Here is an 18,172-nt window from a genome sequence, read left to right as displayed (position 1 = left end):
CACAGCTGTGACAGCGTGAGAAGATTGTCAGAGCCTCGAAGGCAGCCAGAGGAGAACCTAGGATTTGCGCTCCTTCCCGGGTAATGTGGAAAGGCGGAGACCCAAAGAAAGGCTCCGACAGCTCCCCGCTTCCTGGCGTGGAAGGAATTGTCTTCCAGTGGCCCGCTGAGCCTTGGCAAGCGAGCACGCGGTGGTGTGCGCGGCGGGGCCTCGACTCCGGCTTGTCCTGCTTGTAGCCTCCCTTTCCCTAAGTCTCATCGAGGTTATTTTAAACTAGAGTGCAATTTAATTGTGAAATCCTATGACAAAGGATAAAAGCTGATGATGAGTTGCTTAGGATTAGGAAATGTTTCCCCCTCTTCCCTCTGAGCTGGTGGGAGTGTTTCATAATTAGCCCTTTGTGCAAAACTTGTATTTTCTTTTGAAATAAGTGGTGGTTCTTGCTGTCAAAAGCAGCAGGGAAATAGATGGAGGGGTGATATAACCTAGCAGCCCGCAGACTCAGCTGCCTATCTCGCCCTGGTACATATTTTTAATGGTTGAAAGGTTGTTTGAACTTAAGCTTGGAAGCAGTTTGGATTTTTCTTTGTCAGAATAAATGTATTAAGGATGACGATTACCATTTATTTATTTACCATTTATTTACCATTTATTACCCCTATAGTAGAAAAAGCTAAAGCACGTTCCCCGTTATCTACAGCGGTATTTGGATTGTACCATTCCCTGCTTTGCTTCGGTTTGTAAAATCCTTTCCTCTGTTCTCTCTCTGTAGGCTCTTGGCTGTTTGCTGTACAAGCTGTGTTACTTCACCTTGCCGTTTGGGGAGAGTCAGGTGGCAATCTGTGACGGCAATTTCACCATTCCAGATAATTCTCGGCACTCGCAAGACATGCACTGCCTCATCCGTGAGTGTCTCCGACAGTGGCATAATCTACTTCCGCGGAGCTAAAAAAAAGCAGAGGTGTTTTGTTCCTATATTCCCTGCTCCTACAGTAAAACAGTTGGTGTTTATCTTCTTTTAAGAGACTTGCTTGCCCACAGGAGTGGATAAAGTGATCTTTTAGTAGCTTAGGAGATCACTGTTTGAAAGAAATGATGACAAAGAGATTTCTATGTGGCTAGGCTGTAGTGAACTCTGTGGAAAGGCAGGAAAACAGACAACCGTTTGGTTTGAGTCCTGCAGAAACTTGCACAATAAGCCTATTTATGCAGAAACGTATTTCTCCAGTAATAAATCTATTTGGATAAGGAACTGAAAAGAGCCACAGTGACTTAGACTAGTGATAAGAATTCATCTTCTGTGAATTGAGAAACAGAACTGAAATGATTTATAAATAACCCACTGACTAGAGTGAATGTGTAATTAAGGGTACAATGCACTATTCTTGGCAAAGCTGGGGCAGCTCTCTTGTTTGCAGCACAGCATTTGATTTTTTTTTTTCGCCCCCCTAGCCACAATCTTGACTAACACAGAGTCGGATGTGTTTGCAGAGCAGCCTGGTGTTTTCTTTGCTTATGCAAAGGCGGGGGTATATGTGGCTGGCCTGTCTTCCCGCCCCGCTGACACACCGGGCTTGGATCAAGCTCTTCTACTGCGGGTTCGCTTGGAAATGCAGAAGTCGAAACCAATGCTATTCCCTGACCAGGAAAGCTGCGTTTCCCCTCCCTGCCCTAGAGCCTTCGATAGCAGCTCCAAATTGTTCATAGCTGTGTCAGAAAATATCTCCTGGTCCATCCCGACTGTTTTGCCCCTTTCTGTCTGAGCCCGATGATCAGCTCGGCCCCGCAGACCACCGACTGGGTGCTTTGGAAGAGGCAGGGCACCCTGTTAGCACCCCGTTATACCAAACGTAGCTCTGCCACACATGGCTCCCGTGAATCGGTCTCTTCTGCTGCTCTGATATTAGCCTCTCTGTCTTTTCAAGGGTATATGCTTGAGCCGGACCCTGATAAGAGACCTGATATTTATCAGGTCTCCTACTTCGCATTCAAATTGGCGAAGAAGGAATGCCCCATCCAGAACGTCCAGGTGAGTAGCAAAGGAGCGGACTGATGTAGGGCTTGGTGGTGGTGGAGCCCGGAGGTGGCAGTTGCTGAATATTGAGCATTCTGCCATATTCTGTCGGTTGTTCCCCGGTTCTGTAATTAGGAGGGTCTTTTTGGGTTTTTTTTGTGGGTTGTTGGGTTTTTTTTTTTTTTTTTAATTGGCAGTGCTGTTTGGGAGTGGTTTTTTTCGGAGGTGGGGGCAGGAATCGGGGTTTGTTTCATATGTTGTTTATTTCTGTGTGTCCCTGATTTGCCTCCTCACCCAGTTACCAGTGTGAGGCCAACCAAGAGATCTTGTGCGTGCGAACATGGAAAATTAGGCCACGCTTGTGAAACCGATTTGATTTCCAGGCACATTCATCATAGCGTGTGTAATCTGTGCTGCAGTTGGTTTTAAACATAGCAGTTCTGTGTCTGCCGTCTGGCTGGGACAGGCCAACTGCATTTGGACTGCATCAGACCTTACACAACCATCTGCCCCTTCTTAGTGTATCTTTATAGACTTCAACTGAAAAATAGAGTTGACGAGTATTTTCTTATGGTGTTATGGGCATCTATGACATGACATTTTATCTTGTTGTTTCCAGGTAAGAAGAAACCTATTTTTTCCCCCATGTTCAGGTCTTTGTGGTCTTTATGAATAATGTATGGTTTTGGTACTATTATGCTTGTATTTTTTTAATAGCAGTATTAATAAGTATTGCTGCTATTGTCTCCAGGTTGTCTTTTAAAAATACTCAGGTTGTGCTATGAAGCTTTGTGTTCAGATTCCACATGTGGTAAATGTGGAAAGTAAAAGCTGAACCGTATTTTTCCCTTGTAAAGACTCTCCCAAACTGCTGTCTCCTCATGACATTCACGTTGAGCGGTTTGTCCTGTGTCCAGCATGAGGAATAATTGCTTTGGATATCCCCCAATCTCCGCATTTCATTGGGATGTTTTTGCAAATTATTTTTGACTCTCTTTTCTGCTCTCAAAATATAAAATTTGGTGGTTTTGGGATCTGCAGAACTCTCCAATTCCCGCTAAACTCCCAGACCCGGTGAAAGCAAGTGAAGCTGCTGCAAAGAAGAGTCAACCAAAGGCCAGGTAACCACATCTGCATTATGCTCAGGCCTCTCTCTTTTTATTGTCTGTTGTCTTTCTGCCGTTTATTAGGAGAGATGCTTGGTATATTTAGCTGCTTCCTTGTGGTCTTACATTTACACATGGAGACAAACACTGCAGTCCTGAGGCTTCCGCTTCAACGACATAAATAACCATTGATCTGAAAGGCAGAAAATGCAGATATTAGGGGAAATCTTTCTGCATGGGGGGTTGGGATGGTGCTTGGGTGATACTCAGCATGACTCAACAGCTGGGCTTTTTGTCCTGAAGACATTGCTTGACAGCAGCCCTTGAAGCCCGTGCACTTAGATGAATCTACTGTGTCATCCATCCGGAGGCAGTACCCAGGGCACCTGAGAGCAAAGTCAGGAGAAAGACTGCAGCGGGCCTGGAATTGGCCCAAAGAACACGAGTCTGCTGAGAAACCGCACTGGGGACTATTGCTGTTTGAGTTTGACCCTCGGCAGATGATAACCTGACCCAATAATTACTGTATGGAATTGCTGTGATTTCTGCCAGAGTCCTGTAATTTCTTTGGGGGGGGCACACGAGAGCCCAAGCAGTCTCCATCTGAGGAGCCCAGTTAGCGGGGAAACCACTGCACTGCTGTGGTTTTTCTCCTCCCTTGCTGCTCCTTGCTCTGCTTATGAAACTGTAATGGAGACTTGTAAATTCTGTTGGACAAAACTTGTACCTTATTTTACTGCAAAGTGGGCACTCCAAAACCAGCGGTTTTCTTCAGGCTCTGAAATAAGCCATCTCTCCTCCTGTCCGTCAGTCCCAGGAGTCTGCTTTGTTTGTTTTTATAACTGAGTGCAGTTACCCTCACGTTAGCAGAATAACTTGATATCTAACAAGCAAATGTATCCACAGAGGGGCAGGGTGGTGTCTGGCTTCTTGGCTCTGTTGCTATGCATTTTTGGAGCTCAATAAATATTCAGCAGGGATCAAAGAGGTTCAATGACCCGATTCTGGGGTAGAAGGACTAAAGTTAAGGTACTTCTGAAGATAGCAATTTAGACAACTCTGCCCAAAGGCACCAGCTGCTCTTAAGCTAACGTGTTATGTCCTTCATCTGCTCATCCAGAATTCTAAGTAGATTTAAACAATATGTTGTAGCAAATATTTGAACGGGTTGAGTGATTTTGACAAGTTCCAGCTGTCCAACAGGAGAAAATGCCACAATTGGCAAAGAAGTCAAAACACTAGCGTTGGGTTAATTGTTGGGAATGCATCCGTTAAGGTTTACTGTGCTTGCAGTTTTCTGGAAAGCGTCGACGTGTGTGTCGGGATGCCCACAAGTATTTCACCTTTATCAGTCGCATACTGCTCAAGTATGGATGAGTTTTTAAACCCATACTGTGTGTTGCATGCGCCAACTATCAGGCTAACAAAGACTGTGCTCTTGCTGCTCTTCCATTTATTCCTTACTTTGTTTTGTAGGCTGACAGATCCCATCCCTACGACAGAAACTTCCATAGCACCCCGCCAGAGACCTAAAGCAGGACAGACACAGCCCAACCCTGGAATTTTACCCATTCAGCCAGCCCTGACGCCTAGGAAGAGACCCACAGCTCAAGCAGCCATTCAGCCACAAGGTGAAACGACGTTCTCTGCGCAGTGCCTTCGTGCCAGGCGCTGCGTTTCGCGGGGCTGTGGTGCACGTTGATCTAACGGATCTGTTTGTTTGGGGTTTTTTTTGTTTTTTTTCTTTTACCCTACCAGTTGCAGGACCTGCTGCCCTGGGCAGTGGTCAGCCTTCGCTCCCTGCAAGCGTCCCCCAGCAAAAAGCAGCACCTCAACAGGCTCCGGCACAGCCACAAGCCAAGCAGGCGCCCGCTCCGCAGCAGGCCTCGCAGGCGCAGCCCCAGGTCGCTTCTACTCAGCCGCAAGCCACACCTCAGCATCAACAGCAGCTCTTCTTGAAGCAGCAGCTTCTGCAACAGCAGCAGCAGCAGCAACAGGCTGCCTATTACCAGCAGCAGCAGATGATGCAAGCTCAGCAGGTAGGTGTGCACGGCCGTGTTTGTTGCACGCTTCCTGGGCTAGAGGCCTGCAAGGCCGTGTCTTTGCATTTATGGCAAGTCCCCTGGTTTTTGGGGTATAGGTGCAGGTTTTAGGCATCTTCCAATGTGTCTCCAGTTCTCTAGCCAGATTTTTTGCTACGCAAGGCTGGCATTTTTAACTGTCAACGTGGAAGGCCTTGAGATAGTTTTGTCACGTACAAACATAAAATAAGCAGCCCTGGTTAAGATTTTACAGCTCCGAGTGTTTCGGGGTCTTGAGGTCTATGCTCAACTGATGAGCAGAGGGGTACGGTTTCTCTTCTGCTCTCTCTGTACAAGAAGCCTGGTATGCCTTTTTAACAGTAAGATTCAGGTCTGATTTTGTGGTAGACTGTGGCGATAAGGAGGCCTGTGAACACATGATGTGTTAGACGGGATGTGTCTAGATGACAGGCTTGCGTGCCTAACTGAGGTGTTTGTAGCAGCAGCGATCTCTGCTAAAGCATGTTTAAAAGTGGAAGCAAAGGGCCAGTGAATCTTCCGATGCTGGGGAAAGGTTTGGAGTAGATAAAAATGGAGAAAGGAGTTTGGGACCACAGGACAGTGTGTGCCGTGGGAGCCCCACGCGGGCAGGGGTGACAGAAAGGGTCTAATGTTAGACCAGAAGGCCGTTTTCCACCGCTCCTCTGCGGCTGGTCTCCAAGCCATCGCAGCCTGTTACTGCTTTGCCACTTGCCGTGGCTGTAACCGTTCCCGTGGCTGGCCCCAAGTTCTGGTGGCGGTACCCTGGTTCCCAGCTGTGCAACAAGTGGCTCAACAACTGGTTGTTTCCCAGTTCCCAGTGATGCAGCAAGGAGCGCCAGCACAGCAGCAGCTGATGCAGAACTATTACCAGCAGCAGCAACAGCAGCAGCAGATGATGGCCCAGCAGGCAGCAATGCAGCAGAAGACAGCAGTAGCAGCGGTTCAGCAAAAGCAACAAGCCCCGGCGCCGCCGCAGCCCCAGGCCCAGCAAAGCGCGGCCCAGCCAGCGCCGCCGCAGGAGCAAGTGGTGAGAGCCTTGCGGGAAGGAGTGGGGCAGCGGGATTTGGAGTACTGGCAAGTGCTCTCCTGCCAGGTCCTATCTTTTAAAATAAGCTCTTTTAAAAATTATTTGTACTTAACGCATCAGGATGGGCACCAGGCGACAGAACTACTTTATGTTGGTGCTTGTTTGGAAAACTTCCACCTTGTATTCAGGGCTCTGATGCAGAGGAAGGTGCAAGCAGCCTTCCTGGTTGTTTCTGGTGTTGGGATGACTTTTTTTCTTTAATGAATACTACGGAAAGGAGACTTTTCAAAGCACCATATCTAAAAATAAAGAAATAAATCTTCCACTTTACTAACCATCTGAACGTGCATCCAAAATAAATGCTCTTTACTTAATGGAAAATATGGCTGTCTGCAACAGGGAAATAGCCAGCTGTCTGTAACGTTAAAGGCAGGGGAGCTGTGCCAGAGGGCAGGATCCCCATTGCCAAAGTATCTCTGCAGTACATAGGGGAGGAAGCTGTGCCTTTTCCTTTCGATCCTGCGCAATCCCACCCGCTCTTGCCTGTTTTGGGGAGCTCAAAGGGATGCCCCTAACTCGAGCTGCGTGTTGGAAGGAAAGCATGTGGAAGCAGCAGGCAAGAGGAGGCTGCCCGCTGTTTCGCTGTACCAGGTTGCACGTCTGCAAAGCAAACAGTATCTGATAACAAACCACTTCAGGGACACAGCATTTGAGTCCAAGCTAAGGGTCAGTTTGTACTTGCTTGTTCACGAGCTGCCAGTCATTCAGGACCTAATTCATCTCTTGATTGTGCTTCCTTTGAAGTAACATCGGGAATTAATTTGACTAATAAACTCCATAAAAGCCAGTGACCTGAGCACTGCTGGCAAAGCATTGTTTCTTTTACTCTGATGTGTCTCAAGGCTCCACCACATTCACCCCCTTTGATTTTGTATTAATGTTCAGCACTAAGCTGGTTGTTAGGGTAAGTGACAAGCTTGGAGTTGTTGTGTTCCTGGCCTTGTTGTTTTGCTGAATGACCTGGGGCAAGCCAGTTTATTGAAATTGGTGGGATATTTTCAGTACATGCAGGCAGGTTTTGGATGAGGCCCATTATTATCTTGTTCTCCCTGTTCAGGAGAAATGCCTGAAACGTCGTATTGAAGTGCATCTCTAAAGAGCTTTGCTGTGATTCACTAGCACAAAAACAGTCTTAATTTTATTAAATCAGCTAGATTGAAAATTAGCCTTATCCCCCGGGAAGGCTGATCAGAATGGACACATCGGGGCACTTCTCCACTCCTGCAGCAGTCAGGAGGGGAAAAGCAGTGGTCGGCTCATTTAAAAAATGATAGTGAAACATGGTCTCTGCAGAGCAGGATCTCTGAGCAGAAGATACCAAGCCAGGACCCGTCAAAACCTTTTCATGTCGCAAGACTTCAGCTTAATAATCTCTGCATTCATTTCTGTGGAGATTTCGGCACTGCCCTTTTATTTCTCGGCACCAAATGTACCGTTCCGCAGTGACCTATATAGCAAGATGTAAGGTGGGTGCATCAGAAGCAGTCAGGTCAGCTTGCTTCTCGGCCACAGTGAATTAGTCTGCCTGAAAATGCCAGGTGAAAAGCAAGACAGCTAAGCACTTGTTTGCCTTGCCCCCCTGTAGTTAAGCACCACGCTGGAAGGTAACTCTTCTCACTGCCCCTTTAGGTCCTTCCAAGTCTTTCATCTGTCTTCCTTGGCTGAAAATGGCCTGAGATGATTTGGGGTGGGGAGCAGGGAGCTAGTGCCCCGGCAGTGGAGGGGACGTGCGCAGCTTTCTGCTCTTGGCATCCTGGTTTTCCTGCTTTAACTCCAACCGTGATACCTTGCTGACGCATTTTGAAAAATCACATAATTGGAAGTGATGCTGCTGTTTAACACTACAAAACAGTATTTCAAGTATTTATGGGTTTGTGAGTTTGAGACAAGAGGGAGGTAATGGAAAAATAAGATCAGTCTGGGGAAAGCCCTTGAAGTTTCCAAAAGGTTTGTAGCTGGGCTGTCTTGGCTTACACCTAAACCAAGCATGCCTGTTTTTCTTCTCCAGATTCTAATGACAAATGTTGCTCCTCTGGGCCTTGCTTCCCCCCCCCGAAGAGAAAGCTAAGAAGGCTTCTTGCACAAGGCTTCTGCAGAAGACCTGTACGCCTTTAGGGATTTGACCCCAATCACACATTATCTGCTGGAAGAAGCACTGCTCTCCACCTTGCCCCACTCTGTGTGTCCATATGACGAGACTACTGCGCACTATGATCTGATTTCTGTTTTTACCTCTGCCCTGGATCTCAGCCTCTTTACGCATGAGCAAGTTTCTGACACCAGCTAGCCTTTACTAACAAGTGCTAATAGAGACTTTGCCTTAAGAGCTGCACCATAGAAAGGGGAGAAGGCCCCTGCTTGTGCATTTGTACTAATCCTGAAATAGTATAGATCCACAAATTCCCCTGTTTGTTTATTTTCCCCTCCAGACTATCCCCAGTCCATGACTTGAAGGTCAGATCCTCCAGCATCTAGCTGTTTTTTCACCATGGCTGTTGTTCACGACCAAGGACATACCGTTTTACTTTCTCTCCTAGATGCAGGCACAAATGAGGCAACAGCAAAAACCTCAGACCACACCCCCCGCAGCAGTGCAAGGGCAGAAGCTGGGCTCTCTCACCCCGCCGTCCTCCCCCAAGACGCAGCGTGCAGGACACAGGAGGATTCTGAGCGACGTGACCCACAGTGCGGTTTTTGGGGTTCCCGCCAGCAAGTCTACCCAGCTCCTGCAGGCGGCTGCTGCTGAAGCCAGTCTCAACAAGTCCAAGTAGGTGGCTGCTCACTTGGTGTCGAAGGGTGTGGAGGGAGGGAGCAGATGAGGCTCTTCAGAGATTTCCTAGGCAGAGCTCTGGGATGAAGGCAGGCGGCAAACCCTGTGGTATAAATGCGTCTTTGCCTTCCCAAGACCACAGTTTAGGGCTTGGCAGAAAGTCCCAAAAATATTCCCCAAAGGCAGAAGTCCTCCTGAGTGCTTCCGCGCTCCCCAAAAGCTGAGCCAACAGGGCCTTCCTTGGCATGACAAAAGCTAATGCCCTTTCAGCTGTTCCAGCAGTAGCCCTGGAAGCCCTTCACGCTTGCCGCTTAGCATCAGCGCTTCCCCAGGAGTTCTCGCTAGCTCACTTCCATAGTGTCTACAGGCGGGAAGCCTCCACATGGGCATTGCAGAAAATTGTTTCAAATGGGATGCTTATGATGCTTGTTCTAATGCCTGACACCAGTGCCTGACACCAGGATGCTCTGGTTAGGTTATGAGTAAATAAGGCTAACTGATCCCAGCTTTCTGGGCATGCAAGTACAATAACTTGTGCTGAGGGTTTTAAGTAGGAAGTAATTACAACGCAGTAGCTTGGACCAGCTCATAGTGCTGGCCGGAGGATTTCAGATGGGTTATTAATGACTGTTGTTTGGTTGGGATGATCATATCCAGATCTGCGTCCACCACACCCTCGGGTTCCCCAAGGACCTCACAGCAGAATGTCTATAACCCGCCCGATGTCTCCACGTGGAATCCATTTGATGATGATAACTTCTCCAAACTCACAGCTGAGGAGCTGCTGAACAAGGACTTTGCGAAGCTAGGTGACGGTAGGTTCACAGAGATAGTTTAATACCAGCCTGCTCTCAAAACGGAAGATGGCATGGAATGATGATGCTTTTGGTCAGATGCTGCTGGGGTGCTCCCATATTATCATGATCCTCTGTGCCTGTAAGAGCCAAATCCTTCCAATCTCCCTTCTCTGTCCCCGTCCTCTTTGCTGAGCAATTGCAATTAAATGAGCATGATCCTCAAAGGGAGAGGTACTAACTGCTTTTAAGGGGCCTTGATCAGTTGGTTGTAGAAGCTACAGTTTAAACTCTGCTTCATCTGCAAGTTATGATTTGCAGGAAGGGGCTTAAGTGACATACTGAAATAGTGTCCTAAAAATCTAGGTAAGTAAGCAGCCTTCAGAATGGAAGTTTTTCCCCTAAATCTGCGTCTGGCATTTCAGGGAAAGCTCCAGAAAAGATGGGCAGTTCCACAGAGAACTTGATTCCAGGTTTCCAGCCGGCTTCATCTGCAGCCCAGGCAGATGCATTTGGTGGCTCTTCCTTCACTGCTGGATCAGGTGAGTTGTGAATACGTCCTACAGGGCAGTGCCCCGGACAGCACTGCAGAAAGTGGCAACTCTTTGTCGTAGCCTCTTTAAAAGGAAGGTAAAACTGACATGAATTGAGCCGGGCCTTGGCACTGAGAACTGTAGGATAGGGTTGGCGCTTCAGCAAAGAAGGGAAGGTAGGAACGGCACGTGTACTTGTCACAGTTGGGTAGCAGAGACAGGGGGCACCGTCTGTAGGCAGAGGTGAGGCTTCTGGTGAGGGAAGAAACTAAGTGAACCCTTTAAGTTCACAGAAAGCTTCTTAACATGTTGAAGGTCTGTGCAGCTCATAATTAGAAGTAAAATATCTAGCGTGCAATAAGGGAATTGGACTTGGAGACATTGGTCAGACATGCTGGAGGATATTCCTTGCCTGCAGTTGTTAGGCTGTATGAAGGAGAGGAGCAGGGATAATAATGTCTCCGCCACAGAATGAGGAGCATAGCAGAGACAGGAGTGAGCAGGGAGAATCCTCAGAGGAGAGCACAGTGAGAAGTTTAGCACTGGCTGTGCTGTCTGGGTCCAGAGGCCAGGAGTCCTTGGCTGGTCTGCGAGCTTTTCTGCAGAGGCCTCTGCCTGTGTGACCTTGGCTGGCGTCTCCTTTGGTACCCAGGTACCAAGGTTTTGCCATGAGCAGCCCCTTCTATGCCGAAAAGACTCGGAGAGTGCTGCTGCTTGTTTCTAGTTCTTCAGCATCAGTTCTCACTGAGTGCAGCAAAGACCTGCCAAGGACAGTATGGGAGAACAGCTTCCAGGGGCCCTGAACGCAAGCAGTCCTCTGCCCCGTCCTCTGCAGCCACTGTTACCGGTGACAAAGGCAGCTGTTGGACGCTTCCTCACTGGAGCACACCAGCTCTTGGCGAGAGGAGTCCTGGGAAGAGACTGAAGAGTCCTTTGTGGGGCGAGAAGTGACAAATCCATTTCCGCTTATTTCTATTTATAAAAAGAGATTTAGAGGAGCTTATAACTGAGCTTGGTATCGTTGGCTCTTACCTGAGAATTAAGGAGTTGAAGTCCTTGAGGCAAGAGTGCGCTAGGGGGTTGCTTTCTGAGGTTTGTCCAGCTGTTCAGTGCCCTGTGAACAGTTTGTGATGTTCTGTCAGCCTTTGTGGAGTGATGCTGAGCAGCAGCAGCTCCAGATTCAGCTGAAATGTACCTTCTGCAAAGCCCGAGAAACAGCTGCATGTTCTGGGCTTTCTGGACGCTGTAGTGCGTTCAGTTCTTTTAGCAGTTGTCTTTAAAATGTGCCCCCTGACTCTCCTGCCCTGTGGTTTGGCATAGGAAGGTGTCTTGGAAATTCTCTCAGTGCTGACACCGGGCTGGGCACTTCTAGCCCTTTTCTTTTTCTTTCCTCATAGATATGAGCCTGTCTGATGCAAGACGCTCTATCTTTTATTTCAGACAAAGAGGCCCAACATGGGGGCTGGCCTGCTGCCTGTCCTTTGTTAAGGCGTTTCACCTTTTGCGCCGCTGTAAAGTGAGATAATAGTACTTCCCTTTCAAGGAATGTTTTGAGATCTGTGGGTTAAGTTGTGTTGGAGAGCTATGTGGTGATAGTCATTTTGGTTTTATTTTCTTTTCACTAGCAGCATGTTCTGAGCGTGCGTGTGTGTGTTGTTCTTGTCAGGCCGTAGCTTGGACCCTGTTGAGCTGTGCCTGTGCTGAGATTTTGCTCGATGCTTTCTGCTTTTCTCTCTTCTCTGTTTCACTCTGCCTTTTCTCTTCCTGGTTACCAGCTGAAAAAACGAAAGACATTCTGAGTTTGGACACTAGCCCTCCTCTTCTGACTGTGCCTGATCCTTTCATTCCTCTCCCATTATCCGACACGCCAGGTAACCGGAACTGAGTTTATGGAGGGAGGGGAGATTTGTTGTTTGTTTTGTACTCTTAATCTTCCAGTTCTGTTTCTAGGCACACCTGAAATCCCGGGCCTTAGTCAATGGTGCTGGGCACTGACAAGCCGCTGAACTCAGTGGTGGTAACGATGTGTAGCGCTTTCTGCCATTGAATATCGGCGTGGTGGTGAGAGCGGTGCTGAGCGCAAGAGCCCTTCGTTTTCATGGCAGACCCTAGGGTTATCGTATTGTTTCTAATGCCAACAATGTTGGTGTCTTTAAAGGTTCAGTATTCAAAGCTGAAAATAATCACTGGGTAATTACCTGTTCCGACCTGAGCCATTTTCAAATTGGTCTCCAACTTTGAAATTGTAGTTTTTATTATTGTTAATCTTTCTTTCCCATAAGAGTCAGTGTTTCTTTGGCTTCCAAGGTCTACTGCAAATGCGTGCTTCATGTGAAGCACAAGTTAACACGTAACCTTTACTGATTTGGCAAACTTTTCTAGTGCAGTTGGTAGCTATTTCCATTTACTTTGCAGTACTGCGTAAAAGTCTTTCCTGTGTGCACATTTCTGACTGCAGCAGCCAACACTTTTTAGCACAAGATTATGTAAGTGCTTAGGAGCTTATTTGCAAATCAGTGGGATTTGGAATATGGGAATGTTTTTCTCTTGGAGTTTCTCTAAGCCCTCTGGTGAATGTGCGTGACGGGTCCCTTCTTGTCAGCTAGCCCCAGAGGACAAGCGCTTGTTACAGCTCTCACCCTTGTCCTCAGCTCAGTAGGACCCAAGCAGAGGGCCCAAGCTTCAAAGCGATGTGCTTGTAAAGGTGGCATCTCTCCATGGAAAGTTAAGCAATTCAGGAAAAAAAACCAGCAACTATTTTTTTCCGTAACTGTGTGAAACTTGCTTCCTTCTGGTTGATGCCCAAAGAGCACAAGAAATGTGTTTTGGTTCAAAAGGGATTTTACTCATAAATGCTGCAGTTCAAGAAAAGCAGCAGAACTTACAGGCTTTCTCCCCTATGCGAGCGCTTGCCAGGAGCTGACCTGCCCAGCTCTAATTTGAAAAGAAGGCAGATGAATGCACATTTTTCTTCCCCACCCCCCCAAATGCTACTGGAAATGTTGGGTTTCCTGACTTGAAGTCTGTCAGCCCAAACTACTGTTTAATTCTCTGCCAGCGTGCTCAGTGCCTACAGTTGCACACCAAGATGGTGGTTGTTCTCCTTATTGGCTATTGCGTTTGATACGGCACAGCCACGCGAAGCAGCAGTCGCAGCCTTAGCTGCGGGAGCTCTGGAATTCTTTATAGTACAGAAACCACTGCGGAGAAATTGCCTTTCCACCCTGCCCTTGGGTGCAGATAATCAGAGCAGCAGTTGTCTGCAGTCTTTGTGCTGCCAGGTTGCTCGTCCCACAAATCTGTCCCTGACCGGTTGCCTATCTTTGCAGGCGGGTGCTAAACCTTCTTTTGCTAATCTCTGTGCCTGCGTGCGTCTGGTCCTGTTGAGTTCAGTGCATCTCCTTCCATGGGGACAAAGCAGGGGCCAAGGGCATGCAGGAGACCTGGCTTTGTTGGGTTCCTGCAAAGACATCTCTGGGGTTTTTTTTAAACATAAAATTTGAGGCCAGGAGCTCATGACTGTTTTCAGGGACCAGAGCTACAGACGTATCCTTAGCTTTGAAAACTGAGAGGGGTTGTCTGTGCTTGTAAATTCAACAGAAAAGATAAAAACCCTGGATTCGGACTCGGGTTTTCAATCTGTGCGTCTGCCATGCAGAACAGAGTCGTCTTTGTTCTTCTGCGTCTGCGTTACCTGTGCAGAGCATCCCCGCAGCAAGCGGGGGGGGCTCGGAGGTGGGGGCGTGCTGCGCGGCGGGCGACGGGCACTCTTCGAGGTGTGCCCTCGGGTCAGCGGGGCTGGGACTGACTTCAGTGCCCTCGTCTACCCGCATCTCCAGCTGTACATCTCCAAGCTGCCTTAGTTGTGTGCAGAAGCAGCTGAATTTCTTTGGATGCCTGCTAAATATTTGCTTTCTGTTTTGGAATATTTTTATTTCTGAGAAAACCTTGATAGCGAATCCCATTGGTTTGAAAACATTTTATGCCTGTCTTTTTATAGACGGGGAGCATGCATAGCCCTTTCAGAAGTAAAAGCGTGAGGCTTTACGCCTTGGTTACAAGAGCAGCGTTGTTCAGGAAGGCTTTCAGTACAGGCATAAGTGAGGCTTTTATTTGGTATTTTCCCTGTTTGTCATACAGAGCCAGTTCTGTCGGCTCTCTGCGCTCCAAACCTGCGACAGCTGAGGGTCCGGCTGAGAGCTCAGCTTCTCTTTTGGCTGAAGCCGCAAACTTGCTCCCTGTGCTGGCTCCTGAGGGTGCAGCTGGCATCGCTTGAATGTTGGCCAGAGACCTCTTGGGGCTTTCCCACCTTTCCTCTGGGTGCTCAGAAGGACAGATGCGCCTTTCTAGCACAGATTCCTGAGAAACAAGTAAACGATGCTTAACGCATGACAAACAGCCATAGGGTGCATCCCCAGACAGCCTACATGTGTTCAGATGGAGGAGCGCGCCGCCGTGGAGCTGCAGCCAGCAGATGTGGCTTTAAGTACGACTGCTCGCTTGTAGGTTTAGCGAGATCACCCTTTGGGTTCTGCAGTCAGCTAAACGTGCACAGCAGAGCCAAGCCTTGCACAGCAGAGCCAAGCCTTGCACAGCAGGCTCTAGCCGACTATCCGGGTTGCATGGATCACGGCGCTGGAGATGAAAAACAGCCTCCTCTAAGATATTATGCATTTGTTGTGGGTAACAAGCTCCTCAGTAAGTGCTTCGAGAGAAGAGGTAACGTAGCAGCCTATAGAAAGCAGAAATACCAGCTGTAGACAGCAATCAGGTGGAAGTAGAATGGTTTCCAGTCTATTCCTCCTTCTCCAATGTATAATGGCTGCAATTCTTAATGGAATTGTAACTAGTAAGAGGAGCTGGCAAGAGGGATGTAAAAATATGGCAAAACATCTGTTAAAATAAGGGAGAATTAAATATTCATGCTGAAAACATTTTTCCTTGTGCATGTGTAGGAAAGTGAGCCAAGTTCTTCTTAATAAGCTCATTGCAGGCTTCACTGCTGATTAATCATAATGGAGTATTTGATCAGAATGGTAATTTCTCTGCTACATGTGGCTGGGTCTGTCAGTATGAATTTAGCTCGTACGAGCATGGGAGGCTAAATTTGCACAGGGCATTCTGGAGACCTGAAATTCAACTGAGTTACGAAGCTTCAAGACAGATCTTTCCCTTTGTCACTGAGGCTTCTCTCCGTGAACAGTCCCAAGTCTAGGGGTTGTATGCCCGTTCTGTACAAGAGGTTTTGTTTCTTTTGACTTCATTTCTATTGGCATGAATGGACTTCGGACTCGATTCTGAAAACCTGCTTTGCAGAAGGGTTTAACAAGAGGTTTGACCCGGAGTATGCGAAGACTTCTGCTCTAGCCCATGACCCTTATTAACTGCTGAAATTGCAATGCTGAAGGGCTGTCTTGACGTAGTTACCCGCACTCTTCAGTCAGGAAGAGTCCTCGTAGTGCCAGGAAAGGTTTTAGATATATCCTCTTGACTCTAGAAACACCTGCTCAGATAAACAAGTTTTTGAGTAAGTGAAGAGTGAACCCAGTGAAATGCCCTCCGAGGTACTGCCGGAAATACGCCTTTCCAGCTGTTGGAGGGATGGTTGGTTTGGGGTGGGAGGGGGGTGTCTCCTCCTTGCTCTGGTTCCAGGTAAATACTCTTCTCCCAGGCACCCTGTGCCATCAGCAGTCCTGGTTTATTCTCTCCTCTCTGCAGAAGAGGAGAGGGATGAGGCAGTGGGTGTGGGTCCTTGGCAGCAGAGCAAGCAAGGAGAAGTTGTTGAGCAGCAGCTCTGAGGTGTAAGAGCTGAGAAAGAGGAGCTCTGCTCCTCCCCGTTACTGGATGGAGGACAAACTCCCCCGTGCCGCGGATCGTGTCGGGCCGAGTCCGTGTGCGTGCAGGGCGGTGGGGGCCTCTCGGCATCGGTACCAAGTACGATGCTGCCTTTGCACAATGAGGCAATCTTTTTTACCCCCTTTCAAAACAGAATGGATCATTCTTTGCAAATTGACACAACATTGACTCCCCGCAGTAATTCAGCATCTTAGCTGCGGCTGAGAGACAAATGTGTCTTTAGTGTAGTTAGTTATTTGTTTGAAGAACAGCAGCACCAAGCGGCCTCTGCGACATTGTCTTGGCCATAACAGAAAGTGCGATAAGAGAAATTCCACGTCCGGCAGAGCTAAGTAAACACGTAGACGTAGCTGGGGAAGGAAACCCAGGCCAAGAAAGCATGCCTGTGCCATCTGGGCACACACTGGCTCCTCATTTTTGATGAAAAGGCAAACAGCATTGCTTATTAAAGAGTCATTATCACGTTGGAGTTCTCTGAGGCTTTTAAATAGCACTTTAGGGATGATTTTTGCCTTTTTATTTCCTTCAGATACCCACGGCCGTGTGTGTTTTTACGTTAGCCCGAGAGGATGCTTATCAGGGCTAAGGAAGTAGGTAACTTGCCCTGCAATTTCACAACAAAATGTGTCCACGCCCTTGGCCTCTCTCTAGAGCTAGCTATGAAAAGTGTGTGGCCCTGATAACCATTCCTGCTCGAAACATAATTGGCTTAAAAAATAGGAGTTTTAAGGAAAACAGGATTTTTCTCATTGTACTCTGATGCGTGGCCTTCAGGAGCTGGGTTCCCAGGCTTTCTCTGCAGGGTGCTCCAGCAGCGCTGCGAGCTGGAGGCGAGTTTCAGGCGATTGCAACGTTTGAAGAACTGGAAATGGGAAAGAATTGGGAAGTGTTGAGATCAGATTGCTGAAGCTGGCAGTTTCTAGCACCTGGAAGCCTGAGCTAGGACTCAAATCATTGACATCCCTGTCAAAACACCCAAGTTCAGCTGCTTTAACAGGCCACTATTACTAATGTAGGAGGGCTTTTTTTTTTTTTTTGGCACAAAATACTTGATGAAATGTTTTTAATCAGCATAACTCTACCCCAGGCCCATAAATTCTGAGAAGATAACTGTATGCCCACCTATGTCGGTGTTTATAACAACTGTAAAAGAAAAACTGTATTTCTAATAAGAACTTTTATTTGCACCAGGATGATGCATTGAGATAAAGTAATTGCAGGCACGCACAAACACATATTGGTGCGTACTAACGATCTGAGTTTACATCTTGAGTTGGGAAAATGCAAAAGGAGAACTACTTATCTGGTAACTTGGTGAATTAATTGCCGTATTATTAACCGAGAGTATAATACAGTGTTTTGGTGACGTGGAGCAACAAAGCCAATGGACCACTGGAATTGCAACTAAATGAGTGTAAATAGTATCTAGTGTTGTTTCCATCTGGGTTTTGAGTTTGATCTGAAGGGGTATTATTTGGCAAATATTTGAGATCTTGAAAGTTAAACTAAAATTGTTTGACTTTGGTCTCTTAGGGAGCCACTGTTAAATGTTGTCCTACTATTCTCTGTGGTGTTTTCGAAGTCATGTGCGTGTGTATTTAAAGCATGCCAACTGCTATATTTTTTTCTTCTCTTTCCATTTGTGCTGTATAAGAAGCAATTCAATTTGACAGGAACTCCATTAGGAAAATTAAAGCCCAGTGCCTTCCCTTGATTAGTCAAAGTCCTCTGCTGCTGAATAATGTACAGGGCTTCCTTTAATCTTTAATACTCGATTAATCAATAGGCAGAAATCTTCCCGAGTGACTAATCTATACCTGCCTTTGTAGTTTGCCCTCCCACTCGCAGCACGGTTGACTTGGCAGGATTTTTACAACCTTGTCTTTCTTTCTCAGTTGACATCCGAAGAAAAGAACTCTGCTGTGTGCTCTATTGAATTGTCTTTCTTT

The 18,172-nt window shown here is 47.4% G+C and overlaps 3 protein-coding genes across 4 annotated transcripts in view; all 3 read left to right on the top strand.

Moving 5' to 3' along the window:
- The window catches only part of AAK1 (AP2 associated kinase 1), a gene marked incomplete at its 3' end in the record, with an annotated part of 41,071 nt that extends 38,747 nt beyond the window's left edge, over positions 1–2,324 (top strand). The window contains exons 9-11 of the mRNA XM_082336255.1: positions 773–905; positions 1,926–2,029; positions 2,313–2,324. Coding sequence (XP_082192381.1) covers positions 773–905; positions 1,926–2,029; positions 2,313–2,324 — 249 coding nt within the window. The remainder of the gene's footprint in view (positions 1–772; positions 906–1,925; positions 2,030–2,312) is intronic.
- A 2,694-nt stretch (positions 2,325–5,018) lies between these two features.
- The window catches only part of LOC309602503 (glutamine--fructose-6-phosphate aminotransferase [isomerizing] 1), a 98,330-nt gene continuing 85,176 nt past the window's right edge, over positions 5,019–18,172 (top strand). For both annotated transcript variants that reach the window (XM_082336099.1, XM_082336103.1), the window contains exons 1-5: positions 5,019–5,159; positions 5,995–6,210; positions 8,808–9,037; positions 9,698–9,855; positions 10,260–10,376. In XM_082336099.1, the coding sequence (XP_082192225.1) occupies positions 5,142–5,159; positions 5,995–6,210; positions 8,808–9,037; positions 9,698–9,855; positions 10,260–10,376 (739 nt within the window). In that variant the 5' untranslated portion in view covers positions 5,019–5,141. The remainder of the gene's footprint in view (positions 5,160–5,994; positions 6,211–8,807; positions 9,038–9,697; positions 9,856–10,259; positions 10,377–18,172) is intronic.
- NFU1 (NFU1 iron-sulfur cluster scaffold) overlaps positions 10,299–18,172 on the top strand; it is a 50,436-nt gene continuing 42,562 nt past the window's right edge. Inside the window, exon 1 of the mRNA XM_082336111.1 lies at positions 10,299–10,376. The gene's annotated coding sequence lies outside the window, so the exon portion shown is untranslated. The remainder of the gene's footprint in view (positions 10,377–18,172) is intronic.

This window comes from Platalea leucorodia (assembly GCF_965183815.1).
Source record: "Platalea leucorodia genome assembly, chromosome: Z".
NCBI lineage: Eukaryota > Metazoa > Chordata > Aves > Pelecaniformes > Threskiornithidae > Platalea > Platalea leucorodia.
Note: the sequence above shows the minus strand (reverse complement) of the source record. Positions and strands in the feature narration are given on the sequence as shown.